The 18,072-nt window shown below is 39.4% G+C and overlaps 1 protein-coding gene across 5 annotated transcripts in view; it reads left to right on the forward strand.

Moving 5' to 3' along the window:
* Positions 1-251: 251 nt before the first annotated feature.
* The window catches only part of Hmgn3 (high mobility group nucleosomal binding domain 3), a 36,947-nt gene continuing 19,126 nt past the window's right edge, over positions 252-18,072 (forward strand). For 2 of the 5 annotated variants that reach the window (XM_051207908.1, XM_051207900.1), the window contains exon 1: positions 252-423. In XM_051207908.1, the coding sequence (XP_051063865.1) occupies positions 409-423 (15 nt within the window). In that variant the 5' untranslated portion in view covers positions 252-408. The remainder of the gene's footprint in view (positions 424-18,072) is intronic. The other 3 variants (XM_051207915.1, XM_051207931.1, XM_051207923.1) reach the window with 2 other exon arrangements.

Raw genomic sequence — 18,072 nt, forward strand, 5'->3', positions numbered from 1 at the left:
CACTGCTCTAATCCACAGAAGGCTCGTGAAACAATGAAACTCCAGGATAGTGGCCTAAAGGCTACTGGTTGAACTGGGCATGCTCAGTCGCCAGGCAATATATTTTTTTTCCAGTGAAGTAAAAACTACAACTGCGCGTACCGGGTGAGCAGGGGTGGGCGTGCCCTCGTGGAATTTAGAACGTTCCCTCAGCCAATGGGGCCTCGCGGCCGGCTGGCGGGGCTCGCCATTGGGGGACCGGGATGCGAGCGAGTGAAGCACCGGGGGAGGAAGCGGAGGTGCAGGTCGGAGAGGCCGGGCTAGCCGAGCCCATTGCGGGAGCAGCTGCAGCAGCTAGGCAGCATCCAGTGGCGTGCCAAGCGGCCCAGCCCGTTGCTTTACTTTTTTTGCGGCACCAACGTAGTCACTATGCCGAAGAGAAAGGTAAGTCCTGCTGAAAAAAATTGCTCGCAGGCCCTCGAGTGTGCTCGGAGCAAGCCCCCGGCGCTGCGATGGACACAGCGATGCGCTGCGTAGTAACTCAGGCACTGGGCACCACTGCTGCCCGCTCCTTTTGCAGATGCCTGTTGCAGACTTCGCTGGCCCCGCACTGCGCTTCGAGTGTTACTTTCCCTCTAGGGACGTGTCCTGCCCTCTCCATCAACTCCTGGCTGGAATGGTTTCCACCTCTTGCCAGCAGCAGCCAGGGCGGGTGTCCATCCCCCTCGCAGGAGTTTCCTCTTGGCAAACTCCAGGTTTTCTCGGGGTAGAGAAAAAGCAACGAAAGGAGTCTCCCAGGCCAGGGAAATGAAAACCCGTGGAAACAGGCAGAGGAGCCAGGCGGGGTCGGGAGTGTCCCCCGGGCCGTGCCAGGGCGGGCTGGATGCGGGCGGAAGGCCGGGAGAGGAAAAGCCATGTTTCCCTACGCCAGCCCTGCTGCGCTGTGGACCCGTATGTACCCACTCTGGTGTCAATCACCGGCCACGAGGGCGGGAGGGGCAGTGCGCAGCGCCGGGTAGGCGGCGAAGAAGGGGACTGGTGTCAAACACAATGACCCTGGCCAAGGTCAGGGGCCACCAAACCCTGGCCGTTGTCCCACCCACCACCACCTGACGTTTGGAAGAAAGGGAGCCGGGGTCATTTTAGTCTCTCTTATGCCCCTTGTGGGTTGTGTCCCCTCGAGCCACACGTGGGGTCACACAGCTTCTAGGGGTGGGGCTTCGACTTGTCATTGGACTGGTAAATGAAGGGCAGATTCTTTTTACCCCTCCTTGATAGAACCGATGTGTGATTCCTAAGGAAAAAAACCTTCTAACCAACTGCCCAAAGGATCCAAGTCAAGCAGCGTGGCCATTAAAGTTGGAACTTGATTCAAATCATGCCCCCGCTTTTCCCCAAGACTGTGCACTGATCACTGATGTGTGTGTGTGTGTGTGTGTGTGTGTGTGTGTGTGTGTGTGTTTGCATTATTTACAGCTATCGAAGCCTTAAATTTTTAGAAGCTTTTGCTTTCTTATATGTCACCACTGGGATTTGATTATAAACACTTCCACTCCTTTTAAATTTATTTTTATTGCGTTTGTTTATTTTGTGTGTGCAGGGGAGGCACCACCACCCACATGACTGTAGTAGGTTCTCTCCTGCCATGTGGGTTAAGGAATCCACAGCAAGCGTCTTTACTCCTTGAGCCATCTCCCCAGTCCAGTCATCTCCATTCTTTAAAAGAAAATCAACCATACTAATTAGAAGGTTTTTCTTAGAGTTTAATGAAACCTACTCTGGGTCTCATGCTGGGTGGAGTCCGATGTGCATTATCTCATTTAATCCTCATAACCACAGAACTATTTAAAAACCCATTCATTGAGCAGAGTCTTAAGCCGAATTGCCCAACAATTCATTAACCATGGGTTTATAGTGGAGGTGCCATTGATCTAAAGGTTTTACTTGCCACCATTGTTAACTCTTTCTCTTCATGCAGACATGGATAGGGATGAGGAGAATTTAGAAAATCCGTAGCGTTGTAGTTGGAGAAGCTTGAGGCTCACAGCTTCGTCTGATGGCAGCATTGTTTTTCCAGTACTGTTGTACTAAAATGATGTCACTGTTTGCAGCCTTTTATCCAAGGTCAGTGGTGAGCTGGGAGTTCTAGCAGAAGCAGAGGAACTAATTACTGAGAAGTGAATTACAGAGGTAGTCGAGGCTAACTCTTTTCCTGGGAATTACTGACATGTTTGGATAAGCAGCAGGTCACAATCACCCTTTGTGAATAATGGCTCCTGATTTGGTGGAACATTTCCTTGATCAAGGGCCACTACTGGTGAAACCATTACTCATATTCCTGCCACTGTCCATCTCTAAAGGAGAAGGGAAGAAAAAAATGGACGGGAAGCTGGCTTTGCATTTTACTTCTTTAAAAGGCAGGGACTCACTATGGAGTTAGCTAATAGTCCTTCAACTATAGGCAAACAGGGTCCTTGATTAGCAGAAATCTTTTTAACGCTATCTGGAGGCCAAACACCTGTTTTGCTACCTGGGCAGGAACAGCCACAAGTCATATGGCCATGATGGACATCCCACCTGGTAGAGTCTTGGGGTTCTTTGGGACTGACATTAGAAACCACTGTCCCCAGGTGAAGCCTGCACACCTAATGCAAGAAAGGAACTGGAGACAATCCATGCATAGGCCTTAGAGGTCTGTAAAGCCAGGTAATTGCCGAAGAATATGCATACCATATCACCATATTTCCGTGACTAAAGAACTACCCATTCTGCTTTGTAAATTAAATTGTGTCTGCACAAATGTACAAGAATGTGAGTGCGCGCACACACACACAGAGGTACAGACACATGAGAGTAGAAGTCAGAGCTCAAAGTTGGCTAGCTGTCTCTCTCTCTTGCTCTCTGCCTTAGTTTTTGAGACAGAATCTCCCACTAGAACATGTTGATTTGGCTGGACTGACTCTCACTAGGATTATGAACACACAGGCATCTGGCTTTATGTGGGTGCTTGGGATCAAACTCAGGCCCTCATGCTTTAGGGGCAAACATTTTACCCATCTAGCCATCTCCCCAACCTGGTAATCAGCTTTAAAAGCCCCACATCAGTTTTTTTGTTCTTGTTGTTTGTTTGCCCTCTCTGCTCCATGTTTTATTGTTTCATAGAAATGTTATTTAATGGATTTTCTAGTTCTGCAGATCAAGAAGTGGTACTAATAAAGGCAGTGAAAACATCTGAAGACCTAGCATTGTTTAAATATTATAGGGACACACAGTTTGTTCTCTGGGAGCTTATATTTAACTCAATGAAGCGATGAGATTGGCAAATACTTGACTGACATTTGGGCGTATATAGGTTACAGAATGTGCTGTTCAGATTCAAAGACCAGAGGACAGATAAGAGCACAGGTTGAATTTTGGCTGCTTGGTCTTGAAAGTGTGGGTAGGACTCAAGGTAAAATAAACATCATTTTCTGTTAGCAGGCATTTGGATGCCTCTTCTTATTATACTCTAACATGATTAGGCCTCAGCTACACAACTTCAAGTCACACTATCATCTATGTTATTATAAACTATTCTTAAGACATGTTGTGTAAGTTTTACACAACATATATATGTTTGTTTATTAGTGGCATTAAACCAATTTTTAAATGACTGCTGTTTATTTTGTTTGAAGCAGTGTAACACTTAACATTGTAGTAACTTTGTAAAATTTAGATAAAGTTGACTTTTCTGTATTACATAACAGACTCAGGTGGTGGTGGGACAATGACTGACTGCATTCTAGACTGTTCTGCTCTAACAGCCACAAATGCTAGCAGCAGTCATGTTGTGATCTCATGTCCTATATAGAAACATACCAGCAAAGCCTGGATTCAGTCCTGACCTCATCAACAAACACATTTTCATACCCTTTTTTCTTTCCAGTTCCTTATCCCTGGAATTACTATGTCTGGAGTATTATGCCAGAAATTGTCTAGTATAGCAACATCTGCAAAGTAGATTTGGTGTGCATAGTAATCTCTTTCCATTTAGAGACTCAAGAAAGAAAAGTCTGCCTATTCCTTACTTTATTTATCAGCTGTCAGAGTTCTCTAGTGGCATTTTTGGGGTCACTTAATGTATGCTATCATATCATCAATGTATACTATCATATCATCTGCAAATAATGATACTTTGACTTCTTTCATTTCAGTTTGTATCCCCTGGATTTCCTTCGGTTGCCTTATTGCTCTAGCTAGAACTTCAAGTTTATATTGAATAGATACAGAGAAAGTGAACAACTTTGTCTTGTGGTAGAATTGCTTTGAGTTTCTCCATGTTTATTTTGATGTTAGCTATAGGCTAACCTTTACCTTAATTATGTTAATGTTTATCTCCTGTATCCCTAATCTCTCTAGGACTTGTATCATGAATGGGTGCTTGATTTTGTCAAAGGCCTTTTCTGTATCCAATGAGATGATCATGTGGTTCGTATCTTTCAGTTTGTTTATATGGTGGATTACACTGACCGATTTTTGTCTGTTGTATGAAGATCCCTACATCTCTGATATAAAGCCTACTGATCATGGTGAATGGTCTTTTTGATGTGTTCTTGGATCCTGTTTGCAAGCATTTTATTGAGTATTTTTGCTTCTATAAGGGAGAGTGCTCTGTAATTCTCTTTCTTTGTTGAGTCTTTATGTGGTTTGGGCATCAGAGTAACTATGGCATCATAAAAAGAATCTTTCTGTTTCTATTTTGTGGAATAGTTTGAGGAGTATTGGCGTTAACACTTTTTTAAAAGTCTGGTTGAACTCTGCTAAAACAATCTCATTCTGCGCTTTTTACAGGGAAAGGGCATTTAATGACTGCTTCTGCTTTACTAGCAGTAATAGGTCTATTTAAATTGTTTATCTGACCTTGATTTAACTTTGTTAAGTAGCACCTATTGAGAAAATTATCCATTTGTTTTAAATTATCCAATTTTGTAGAGTACATGTTTTTAAAGTATGTGCTTATGATTCTCTGAATTTCCTTGATGTCTAATGTTATGTCCTCCTTTTTGTTTCTGATTTAAATTTAGAAGTTCTTTCTCCTTCTTTTGGTTAGTTTGGATAAGGTTTTGTCTATCTTGTTGATTTTTCTCAAAGAACCATTCTTTGTTTCATTGATTCTTTGTCTTGGGTGAGCTTGCGTCTTTTTGTTCTAGAGCTTTTAGGTGTGCTATTATGTTGCTAGTATGAAAGCTCTCCAATTTTCTTTTTCTTTTCTTTTTTTTTTTTTTATGTAAACAGTGCTATGAACTTTACTCTTAGCATGACTTTCATTGTGTCTCCTAAGTTTCGGCATGCTATGTATTCATTTTCATTGGATTCTAGAAAGTTCTTGATTTCTTTATTTTTGTCTTGACTTGTTTTTCATTCAGTAGAGAGTTGTTCAGTTTCCATGAGTTTATAAGCTTCTTTGTTGTTGTTTATTTGTTTGTTTTTCGAGACAGGGTTTTCTCTTTGTAGCTTTGGAGCCTGTTCTGGCACTCACTCTGTTAACCAGGCTATTGAACTCATAGAGATCCACCTGCCTCTGTGTCCTGAGTGCTGGGATCAAAGGTGTGCACCACCACTACCCAGAATTATGCAGCGCTAACACTTGGTAGTCTGATAGGATGCAGGGGTTATTTCAGTGTTCCTGTACCTCTTGAGACTTGCTTTGTGTCCAAGTTTGTGATCAGTTTTGAAAAAAATGTTGAGAAGAAGGTATATTCTTTTCTGTTTAGGTGAAGTGTTCTATAAATACCTGTTAGGTCCATTTGGTTTATAACATCTGTAGACTTCAGTATTTCTCTGTTTAGTTTTTGTTTGGATGACCTGTCTGTTGGTGAGAGTGGCTATTGAAGTCTTCCACTATCAGTGTGTGAGGACCAGTATGTTATTTTAGCTGTAGTAATATTTCCTTTACGAAAATGGATGCCCTTGTAATTGGGGCATAGATATTAATAATTGTAATGTCATCTTAGTGGATTTTTCCTTTGATGAGTATGAAGTGACCTTACTTATTGTTTTGTTTTTATTAGTTCTGGTTTGAAATCTATTTTGTTAGATATTAAAATAGCTTCACCAGCTTGCTTCTTAGGTTCATTTGCTTGGGATATCTTTTCCAACCTGAAATAATGTCTATCCTTGATGTTGAGGTGTACAGCAGAAAGATAGATTCTGTTTTTGCATCCATTCTGTTAGTCTGAGTCTTTTAATTGGAAAATTGAGATCATTGATACTGTGAGATATCAATAGCCAATGATTGTTAATTCCTGTTATTTTGTCGCTGGTGGTGGTGGTGTGTGTGTATTTGTATGTGTGTTTATGTGCTTTTCTTCTTTTGGTTTTGTTAGTATAATATTATTTCCTGTGTCCTCATGGGTGTATTTAACCTCCTTGGTTAGAGTTTTCTTCTAGAACCTTCTGTGGGGCTATATTTTTAGATAGATATTGTTTAAATTTGACTTTTTTGTGGACTATCTTGTTTTCTCCATTTATGGTGATTGAAAGTTTTGCTGGGTATAGTAGTCTGGGCTGATATATATATATAGTCTGAGAGTCTGCAGCACATCCGTCCAGGCACTGTAAGGAGTAAGTTTTTTCTGCCAGCCCGCCGCTAGTCTTGTCCCGCCAGCTCCAATTAATGCACAGAGACTCTGTATTTGATATAATGCTGTTGGCCAGTTACTTGTTTCTTATCGGCTAGCTCTGTCTTAAGTATTAACCCATTTCTGCTAATCTATGTATTTCCACATGGTCTCCTCTTACCCTCGGAGAGCCAGCTGGCGTCCAGCTCTCTCCAGACTCTCCATCTTGACTCCTCCTTCTTCCTCTTTCCTCCTTGTCTCCTAGTCCCTCCTATCTTCCTTTCCTATTGGCCAACAGTGCTTTATTCATTAACCAATATGAGGAACATATTTACAGAATGACATCTCCCATCATCTCCTCTTTTCTGTCTAAAATAAAAAGAAGGGTTTTAACCTTAACATAGCAAAATGTATAACACAACAGTTATCAAGTAAGAATCACAGTTAACAATATTTAGTCCATTAACATTTAGCAAGATTAAAAGAAACTATTTTATCATCTAGCCTGTATTTGTGAGTCTAAAGTCCTATATGTAACTTATCTTTAAGCTTAACTAAGGAAAACTATAACCATAACTATTTGTCTTCAACTCCCTCAAAGACCACAGAAGGATAAAATATAAACTCTAGAAATGACAGAGACAACTTGCCTTGTCAGTCACCTGAAGTTCTTTTGTAATCTTCCATCTTCAGCTCACAGGCCACAGTGTGTCTGGCAGACTCTTCAGCAAAGCAGGAAACTTTAAACTGTCTTCTTGTATTGGCAGTTTGTCTGTCACTTTTCTCTGTGTCCTGCAGACTGTCTGGCAGATTCTTCCATGAAGCAGGAACTCTGTAGCAATGTCCATCTTGAATCAGCAGTCACTTTTCTGTGGGTCCTGCCTGTCCAGTTTATACAGCATAAAGTCAAATGTCCAGACAAGAGCAGTATTTTGTCCAAATGGCTAGTCTTGCCATACTGGAAGCAAACTCCATAACGAGTCTCTTCAATGTCCATCTTACTTTCTGATGCCAAGAGCAGTTGTGCCTCATTGTCAAGAAAAACCCTAAACCATTTTGAATGCCATATTCTGTAGATCTTTGAAAGGTTTGAAGAATTCCTATCCATCTCAAATACATCTCTATATATCTAGAAATCCTAAATCACCTAACAATAAGTTTTGACTATTATAGGTAACTACCTATAATCTGCATTAAATTATACATTACATTTTTAATATATAAATATTATATTTTATATAAATAATATAAACACAATACCTAAACAAGAGGAGAAATATACATATCACAAAATTGACCTTAAATTGTATCAATAAATACAAATCCATTCCAAAACAAAGTATTCATATCTATAAGGCACTTCTGGCTTTTTTAGTCTCCATTGAGAAGTTGGATGTAATTCTGATAGGTCTGCCTTTATATGTTACTTACTTTTTCCTTGCAGCTTTTAATATTCTTTGTTCGGTATGCTTAGTGTTTTGATTACCATGTGGCAGAGAACTCTTTTTCTGGTCCAGTTTATCTGGTGTTCTATGTTCTTCATTTACCTTTATAGGCATCTCCTTCTTTAGGTTAGAAACATTTTCTTTTATGATTTTGTTGAAAATATTTTCTAGGCCTTTGAATTAGGAATCTTCTCCTTCCTCTATTTTTATTATTCTTGGGTTTGATCTTTTCATAGTATCCCAGATTTTCTGGATGTTTTATGTCAGAATTTTTTTTAAGATTTAACGTTTTTCTTTGACTGTTGTATCCATTACTTCTATTGTGTTTTAAACGCCTGAGATTCTCTCTTCAATCTCTTGTATTCTCTTAGTGAAGTTTGCTGCTCTAGTTCCTTTTCCAGAATTCCCTCAGTTTATGTTTTCTTTATTGCTTCTATTTCCATTTTCAGGTCTTCGACAGTTTCATTCATTTCTTTCAACTGTTTCTTGATTGTTTGTTTGTTTTTTCTTGGCTTTCTTAAGGGGTTTATTTACTTACAGTTGCTTTGGCTTTCTTTAAGAGATTTATTCATTTTTTAAAAATTGTTTATGTTTCCTGTATTTCTTTCTTTCTTTTTGTTTTTGAAGCAGGGTTGTTCTGTGGAGCTTTGTAGACTAAGCTGACCTCGAACGCACAGAGATCCTGAGTTTTGGTATGCACCTTGTTTTCCTGCATTTTTTAATTTATTTATTTCCTCTTTAAGTACCTCTATCCTCCTCATATAGTTGGTTCTAAGGTCTTTTTCTTGTGCTTCAGCTATAGTGGAGTATTCAGGGCCTACTATGGTAGGAGAGCTAGTCTCTAATGGAGACATTGCATTGGCTATTATCCATTGTATTCTTATGCTGACATCTAGGCATCTGAGTTTGGGGTGATTATAGGTCTAGGTGCTCATTTCTGGTTTTGTCTTTGTTCGATGGGTGCCCCCCTTGGTTTTTTTCCTCTCTGGAATTTTGGAGAGTTTGATGGCTGTGTGTTGCCAGTTTTACTGGCCTGCTAGACTGCTGTGGTGTTCCCTGTGTGTTGGAGATTGGGTGCAAGGATGAGTGGGAGAAGGGAAGTCAGGTCTGTGGATCCACATGAGGTGTGGACAGGGAGGAAGAGAGGCTACTGCTGGTATTTTGTTGCAGTGCTAGAGATGATCCCAACGATTAGGTTTGGGGGAACAGAGAGAGTTGAGAAGGTCTGTCTGTTCATCTGCCTGGTCTTCTGGAAGGCATGGCCTGTGGTTGAGCAGGGATGTCCACCCAAGTTGGGGGCTGGGACACAGCTAGGAGTGGTCAGGAAGGGGTGGTCTGTGGGATCCACTGGAGGTGTGTGTTGGGGGGAGCGCTGCAGCTTGTGTTCTGTTGCAGTACTAGAGATGACCCTGAGGATTGGGTAACAGAGAGCTACTTTTAAATTGAGGGGTTTTTGTTTGGGGTTTTGTTTTTTTGTTTGTTTTTGGCTTTTTGTTTGTTTGTTTGTTTCTTCCTTTAATGGGAGGGCCCAGTAACATTGGGCTTGGAATGAGAGAGGCATAATTAACAGTACTCAAGGTTTCAAAGTGTGTATTTCACAAGACTGTCACTTGTTATAACACCAAAAGATGAAGACTATAGATGTATACATTTGGCTGCATAAAGAAATATTGCTAAAAATTTTAAATTTGTGAAAAAAAGAAAACAGGAAAAATATTTGTACCAAGTAGCATTAAAAGAGGTTTGCTCTTTAAAAAGAGAATACCTCACATGTCTTTATAGAGACAGTAGGTATTGTTATAGGAAAAACAGGCTTAAATAAAAGTATTCACTCTAGGAGCTGATCAACAGTTAAGGTAGAGAAGATGAGTTCAGTTCCTAGCACCAGTTGGTACAGATGCACTCAATATGTGTGTATTCACACACACACACACACCTTAAAAAATAAGTAAGTGTTTAAAATATTTATATTTATTGGAAATCAGAGATATGTGTTTGTTTGAAATTAACAAGACGTGGTTTTCTTTAAATAATCTGACTTTTAAAAGTATGATTGCCGTACTGCTGAAGCATTACAGATTCCTTACACAAATGTTTATTGAAAATGACTTCTCTGCCATTCATCTAGAGTGCACAACTCGGTGATTTTTTTCAGTAAATTACAGAGCTGTGCAATCATTCCCATTATGCAGTTTTGAAGCTCAAAAGGATAACCTACAGAAAGCATGATAACTCCCACTATAACTAGGCTGCTTTTCTGGAAATTTCATATAAAAGAAACTTACAGTGTGTAGTGTTTTGTTTCCAATTTGTTTCATATTTTTGTGGTTCCTGTATGTGGCAGCATGTGTCATGATTTCATTGTTTTATTATATATATATATATATATATTGTTTTATTATATATACATATATATTCATCGTATGGATATATTGCCTTTTTGCTCATCGCTTCAAAAGTTGAAAAACATTAGGATTGTCTCAACTTTTGTCCACTGTAGATAATTCTGCATATATTTGTTTATAAGCCATTGCATGGCTACAAACTTTTTAATCGTAATTTTTAATCTTGGTAATATTTAAAAGAGTAGAAATGGAGGGTTCCTTCGTGCACACACTTTGTACTGTGCAGGTGCTGACTTATGAACATCCTAATGAGATTTAATTTACATTTCTATAGCTAGAGATGATGAGAATGATGAGCATCTTTTCTTGTGTGTGTGTGTGTGTGTGTGTGTGTGTGTGTGTGTGTGTGTATGTGGTGTTTTCCTGGAGTTTTGCAGATCAAAACCAGGGGCTTGTATACATTAGCATTCTGATGTGAACAACAATGCCTGTTGAGATATTTTTGCCCCATTTTAAACTGAGTTGTGTCTTCGTTTGCTTTTTATTACTATGATAAAACACCATGACCAAAAGCAACTTTTGGGGGAGGGTTATTTGGTTTATAGGTCAGGGTCCTTCATCAGGTGAAGCCAAGACAGGAACTCAAGGAAGGGACTGAGGCAGAGACCACTGAGGAATTACTGGCTTGCTTCCCACAGCTTGCTGAGCTTGCTTTTTTATACATCCCAAGACTGCCTGCCCAGGGATTGCACCACCCACATCAGTCAGTCATCAATCAGTATGGCGCCCCACAGACTCATAAGAGTTTCTCTTCCCATATGGCCCTAGCGTGTGTCTGGCTAACACACACACACACACACACACACACACACACACACACACACACAAACTCAAATTATTTGTCATCTTATTCACTTGTAAGAATTTTTATATGTTCAAGTTCAATTTTTGTTTTGGTTTAGTTTGGTTTGGTTTTGGTTTTTCCAGGCAGCTTTTCTCTGTGCAGACTTGGCTGTTCTAGAACTCTTTCCATAGACCAGGTGGCCTCAAACTCACAGAGATCTGCCTGCTTCTACCTTCTGAGTGTTGGGATTAAAGGTGTGCACCACCACTGCCTGGATAAGAATTTTTATATATTCAAAATATAAGATTTTTTTTTATCAGGTATGTGAGTCTTAGATATTTACTACCACCTCAGGTTGTAAGGCTTGGTAGCCAGTGCCTTTACCCTTGACCTAGCGCCTTCTATCTAAATCAACACAACTATTTATGTTTTTAAATTAACTGTTTTGAAGTCCTTGTAATTTTAATGAGCCATGAAATATGTTATTCCCCCAGAGCTCCTGACTGTAGTTGGAGGTTTCTCATCCTGCCTGTCAGTTCCCAAATATCCATTCTAAGGCTTAATGTTATTTATAATTGTTTGGCCAATGGCTCAGGCATATTACTGACTAGCTCTCATAATTAAATTAACCCATATTTACTAATCTATATATTACCATATGGCCATGGCGTAGTGGTAGTGTTCTGGCATCTTATCCCTTCAGTGGCTACATGGTGTCTCCCTGACTCTGCTTTCTTTTTCTCTATAACTCTGTTTGAATTTCCTGCCAAGCTATATTCTGCCTGGCTACTGGCCAAAACAGCTTTATTCATCAACATATTCTCAGCAGACAGAAGTACCCACATCAGGTACTGTACATGTTTCTTGAACAAGTGGATCAATTAATTTTTTTAAAAGAGAAAAATAGTTATTATTTCAGACTTTGAGGGAGAAGATGTCGAATGTGATGCTTGTATTCATTGTTTACTGACTGTATAATTTGGTACAGTTTACCTAGCCCCTCCTTAGCGTTTTTATTTTTATTATTTTCTAACACATTTTCCTCATATGTAAATCCAGGATAGTAATATGTTTACCTCATTGGGAATTAATTGAGATGGACAGTACTTAGCATGGTACTGGCATGGGGAGGGACACAGTCGTCACTGAGGTGGTGAGAATACTTGGTTCAGTACTGGCATAGTCAGAAGAGTCAAACATGGGTATGATTAAAATGATGAAATTTTTAATTATTAAGAGAACCATAATGAAATAATGGGCTTGTCACTGACCCCAGGTATCCATGGAGGGGGAGGGGGGGATGAACAAATTTTTGGCAGCTACAGTCAATGGGAACAAGAAGTCCTCACCATAGACAGCTAATTAACTGCAGTTAGTGGTGGGTGTGCAATAATCAAATCATAAAAGTATTGTTCTCAGAACATCAGCTTTAATCTTTGGATGTTCTTCAACGTTTGCCTTTTCTTAACAGAAGAAAATTTTCAAAATATCTCTATGTAATATTAAAATTCCTTTAGCAAGTCAGCTAAATAACCCCTTCCCTTCCATACTTCTCCCTTAAAATGCTGTGTTTGTTGACACCTAAGTTAAATATGTTCTACTTTCCTGTAGGGTGCAATTTGGCAGTGGTGACTGAAATAAATGCCATTTAAAGTGTCTGCTTTCGCAGTACCTAGTGTGTTGAAATATGATGTTGGTCTCCTGGGTAATTTAAAAATCAGTGTCAAAGATAAACCAAATCAAAATGTTGAATTTTTTTTCACCAGCTACTTATTTATTGCACATTTCGCTGTCTTGGAAGAATTCAATAGTTGCTTACTGAGTCCTGTGATGGACATGCTCAGGAGCAGTCCTGTAGGTGTGCCCAAGGGAAAGTCATGCTTAGCCTACATGCAGAAATGGGGGAACAGAGAATCAAAATGGGTTCTAACATTTAGTATTTTAGGAGGGATTGGTATCAATAATTAACGTGAGAAAATATCATATTGTTCAGATTTAAATGCCTAACATTACTGAATGTTTTATGCCGCCTCCTTCCAGATCTGAGCTATGTGTCTTATGTTCTTTGGGCTCTTTAGCAGTGAAGCTGTATTACTAGAAGAGAGTACATAGGAGAGGTGCTATGCTGCAATGTCATGAACAACACACATGCTTACTGTGACTATGACATTCTAGGGACTTTCTGTGAGTGAGGTCCTTTCCTTTCCCATCTTTTTTCGTAAACTTAATCCCCTCATCCACCCAATCAGGTCCTTTCATCTCCACTGTGCACACTAAAGCATCGGAGGTTGATGTTTCCCCAAGGTCCATGTGAGCTGTGAATTCATTCCTAGAGAGCCAGCTCCAGAGCCTGTGACTTCAACCATGGGAAGGGAACATCAGGATTCAATGAGATGAGGGTGTGTCCTCTGGGTCACACAGCTAGACACTGAGAGTGAACTAGTAGACACTCAGAATTTTCCTTTTGACCATTATACCATCAAATTTCTCACTACCATTTATTTCTAATAATATCAGCTTAAATGGAAATTTAGACTAAGGCGCCTAAAAATGAAATAAGAATTAAGTTACATAAATAAGTTACTGCTTATTTGTTTGAAATATTAGATCTATTAAAATCTAGGCTGTAGCCATCACTTCTAGGTACCATAGGAAGTTTCCAGCCAAGTTGTGATATCTCTGCCTCAGCCAAAGACTTGCTCCAGAGTCCAGGGCTGAGCTTGGGAGGGAAAGCCCATCATCACAAGATACACAAGATACACACAATACACATACACACCTCTTCCTCACCAGAGTATTGATTTCTTTGGAAATCAATATGGAAAATCTGTCTTTTTATTTTCTCATATCCCACAGTAAACTATTGATTTTGTATGTCCAAGATTTATTGCTTGTTCCTTAATATTTTATATGTAGCAATAGAGGTATTTCTCTATGACTAGAAACATGAAAATACACTTGATTACTTTACATTAGAGTCAGAGATTACAGTATAAATACTAAACCACCATTACTTAGACGTTGGATTTAGGAATTGGAAAGGTATTTTTGCTTTTAGAATGTACCACGTTAAGAGTGAAATAGGTTAATCTCTATCAAAATCTGTTAGACCTAGAACTGGATGGGGTTTTATTCTAGTTTTCTGGATTACCATCACATTAATAGCAAATATAAATTTAAAAATAGACAGTTATATTGCTTTCAAATTATGTTATCATTTCACACACACACACACACACACACACAAAACGAAATACAAACTTTATGCTGAAATGGGTGTTTTTTAATACCATTTCTTTCTTCCTTTTGAGATGTAAGCTGTACTTTAGGAAAAAAACACTTTATTTTATTACTAATGTTATGATGAGGACATGTCACAACCTGGATCTCAGAAAACAATTTCATACAGTTGATTCTCTCCACCTTTACGTGTGTTCCAGGATCAAATTCACATCCTTGGGCTAGCCAGTTAAGCACCTTTACCCACTGAGACATCTTGCAGGCTCTAGCTTCTTGCCGCTGCTGCTACTGCTGCTGCTGGTGATGTTGATGTTGCCACCTCTGTGTCTGCTCTTGCGGCTTCTTCCTCCCCCTCTTCTTCTCTTCCTCCTCCTGCTTCTTCTTCTTTGAATTCTTTTTTTAGGCACAATTATTTAAATTCTGTAGGGAGTCATTTCTCATTTATGTACTAAATATGAGATAAATGTACTAAAGACTTTTGTTGTAGAGACTGCTTCTGAATGAGCATGGCAATGCTCATCTGTATTGCCACAAGCAGATGTGTGAGGATATAAAGCTCAGGACCTGCTGGGGCTTCATTGAAACAAGAGCTCACAAAACAATAACAAAGCCCTCAGCAAAACCTTTCCTTCATTTTTCCAGTTCTGTGTGTACTCAACATGTAGAGTTTTTAAACTACATGTTGCAGTCTGTTTTTGCCTTATTACCTCCCAATGACAAGCACATTTAATTTTATAATTCTCCTTTAGCAATCATGCATAGATTTCATCATAGCTAGCTGATTGGTTTTTGTTTGTTTGTTTTTGGTTTTGTTTTGGTTTTTTTTAAGTCAAGGGGAGATCATAATTGCTTCCTATTTTCTGAGAGCCCTGGTGTACAAGTTCAAAGATTGCCACTCTACCTGAACAAGGCTCTTTGACGTCTTTGAAACTCCAGTCCACTTTAAAATGAAAATAATGAGGCTGTTGCCCCTGATTAGTTGACAGTATTGGGAGGACCAAATTCAGCAACAGTGCAAAACACATCAAAACTATACAGTGCTATAAAATCATAGAACAGTGCTTAGCCGTGTAGCTCAATCAGTAAGTCGCTTACCTGGTATTCATGAAGCCCTGTATTCAGTCCCTAGCATTGCAGAAACTAGACATAGTGGCACATGGCTATAATCCCAGCACTCTGGAAGTGGAGGCAGAAGGGTTAAAAGTCCAATGTCATCCTCAGCTACATAGGAGTTCAAGGCCAGCTTCAGATACAGGAGAGCCTGCCTCAAAAAACAAAAACAAAACAAACAAACAAAAAGAAAAACCCAAAAAACAAAAACAAGCAAAAAGGGATAGTTTCCTGGCTTTTCTTTAGCTATCACAGTGAGGTTTTAAAGAAGAAAAACTTACTATCTGTGTATATCATCATTAAATCTGCACATTTGGAAGGTGGGTCCAACAAATTGAGTAATTCAAGGCCACCCTGGGAATCTCAAACAAAAACAAAATTCTGCACCTCAACATACATGCACACCTTAATGGGGTAGTGTTTGTTGTTGTTTCAAGAAGCTTGGGTATAGAGGGCGGAAGGAAGTGCCCACAATATATTATGTGTTTCTTAGTTAGGCTGCATTTGAATTGTTTCCCTAACTGACAGCTCTTTGCTGTCTGCATTCCAGATTGGCAGCCATTTTGAAAATGGCGAAGGCTGACCAGCTGCTTAGAACAATATACTGTTAAGAATATGAGTCTGCCTGTGTCTTGGTCCCAGCTTTTCTACTTGCCAGCAAGATTCCCAAGCAGAATCATCTTGAAAAAATTAATACTTATCATCTCTGACCTCAAATTTTCATCTATAAAATCTAACAGTCTCATTAGATTGTGGTGAGCCATTTGGTCATTTTTAGACTTTACTATTACCATTACTATTTAAGTTACTATCATCCCTCAGCAGTACTTTCCTCAACCTTTGCCATGTGCCTAGTACCCCTATAATGTGTAGAACTTTCCTGCAGTGTAAGCAGTAAGTGAGCAGCTAAGTCAGGAAAATAATCATCTCTCTCTTTGTTGTACTAGTGAAAAAATGCATACTCAGACAGCATATAGGTGAGCTAGACTAGAATACAGACCTCTGCTTTAGCCAGAGACTTTCTCCATCATCCCATATGTGCAAAATTAGAATGCATCAGAAGAGGGAACCTTGGACAAAGAGACCACAGATGAAAACGGTGTAGAATATTCTAAGTTACTTCTTTTATATTGAGATATATATATATATATATATATATATATATTATTAAACTAAATATATATATATAGTTTAATAATATATATAATTAAACTAATGAAATTGCACTATGCATACATGAAGGTTTTACTTATTTTTGGTTTTAATTTATGTTTGATTATTTGTAAAGTGTTTTTGCCTTTAAATATAGCTTAGAAGATGAGTGTTTATTTGAATTCATCCAGGCTTCTGAACAGATAAACAGAATTCTTTCTCAGTTACTTTAATTTTAACAGAACATTTGGGGAAGACATGCCAGCCTGCTGTGACCTTAATCACTGTGGATAGTTGGAACACAAGCAGCGGACAAGGTGACAGAACTTGTTGTGGGTTTGATCATTAATAATATGAACATAATCCCTCAATTCTGAGTGTAGAGTGTCTAACTGTGACTTTACAAATGGTCCAGTGCAGGGCTGGGAACATAGCTCAGTTATAAACTACTTGCCCTACAAGCATAAGACAGATCCCTAGGACCCACAAAAAGCCAGACACAGCATTGTGTGTCTGCAGTCCTAGTGTTCCTATAGGGACATGGAGTCAGGAATGGGACAATCCCTAGAAGCCAGACACAGGCAACACCTACAACAGACCCTGACTGAAACCATGGAGAAGGCAAGGCCCAAGCCCTGAGGGTGTCCCCTCTGGCTTCCATGTGTGCACCATGGAATATGTGCTCACATCTCCACATATAACACAGGCTTGCATGAGCACACATGCACATTCACATGAACACACACACACAGACAGATGAAAAATAAAATAAAAAGCAGTATAGCTTGGGGGTGTCTCAAACTTAGAGCTATAGAATGAACAAAAACAACCACAATGTGTGCAGAGGTCATCAGTGCAAAACAGCATTCTGATGTTAACCACTCTCTGAGCAAGATCCTTCTCATGGCTGCCTGGGGGTGAAATATTAGAACTCTAGAAAGACATCCAAGGGTTAGGTAAGGAGTGGAAGAGGAAATGGCAAAAGAGGAAGATAGGGGTAGAAATCAGAATATTAAAAGGAGTATCTCCTGAAACTAAGAGATTTTTATACACACACACACACATATGTGTATGTATATATATGCATGCAGACGCAGACATACATGTATACAGGGCAGACACACATTCTGGGAAACTCAAAAAGAAAGTCTTGTGGCTTTTATGTGTATTTTATGTCATAGAAAATTGTTTCAGTTTTAGGAATTTCCTTGTTATTTAAGAAGTCTTGTTCCTGTTTTATGGCTGGCACCCTCATTTGTCACCGTTTTATGGCTGGCACCCTTGTTTGTGGGGAAATTACCTGGTGTCAATCAGTCCGATTATGTGTAAATCTTTGCTGAGGATGACAGGCTAAGAGA

This window comes from Phodopus roborovskii, unplaced genomic scaffold (genome assembly GCF_943737965.1).
Source record: "Phodopus roborovskii unplaced genomic scaffold, PHOROB, whole genome shotgun sequence".
Classification (NCBI taxonomy): domain Eukaryota; kingdom Metazoa; phylum Chordata; class Mammalia; order Rodentia; family Cricetidae; genus Phodopus; species Phodopus roborovskii.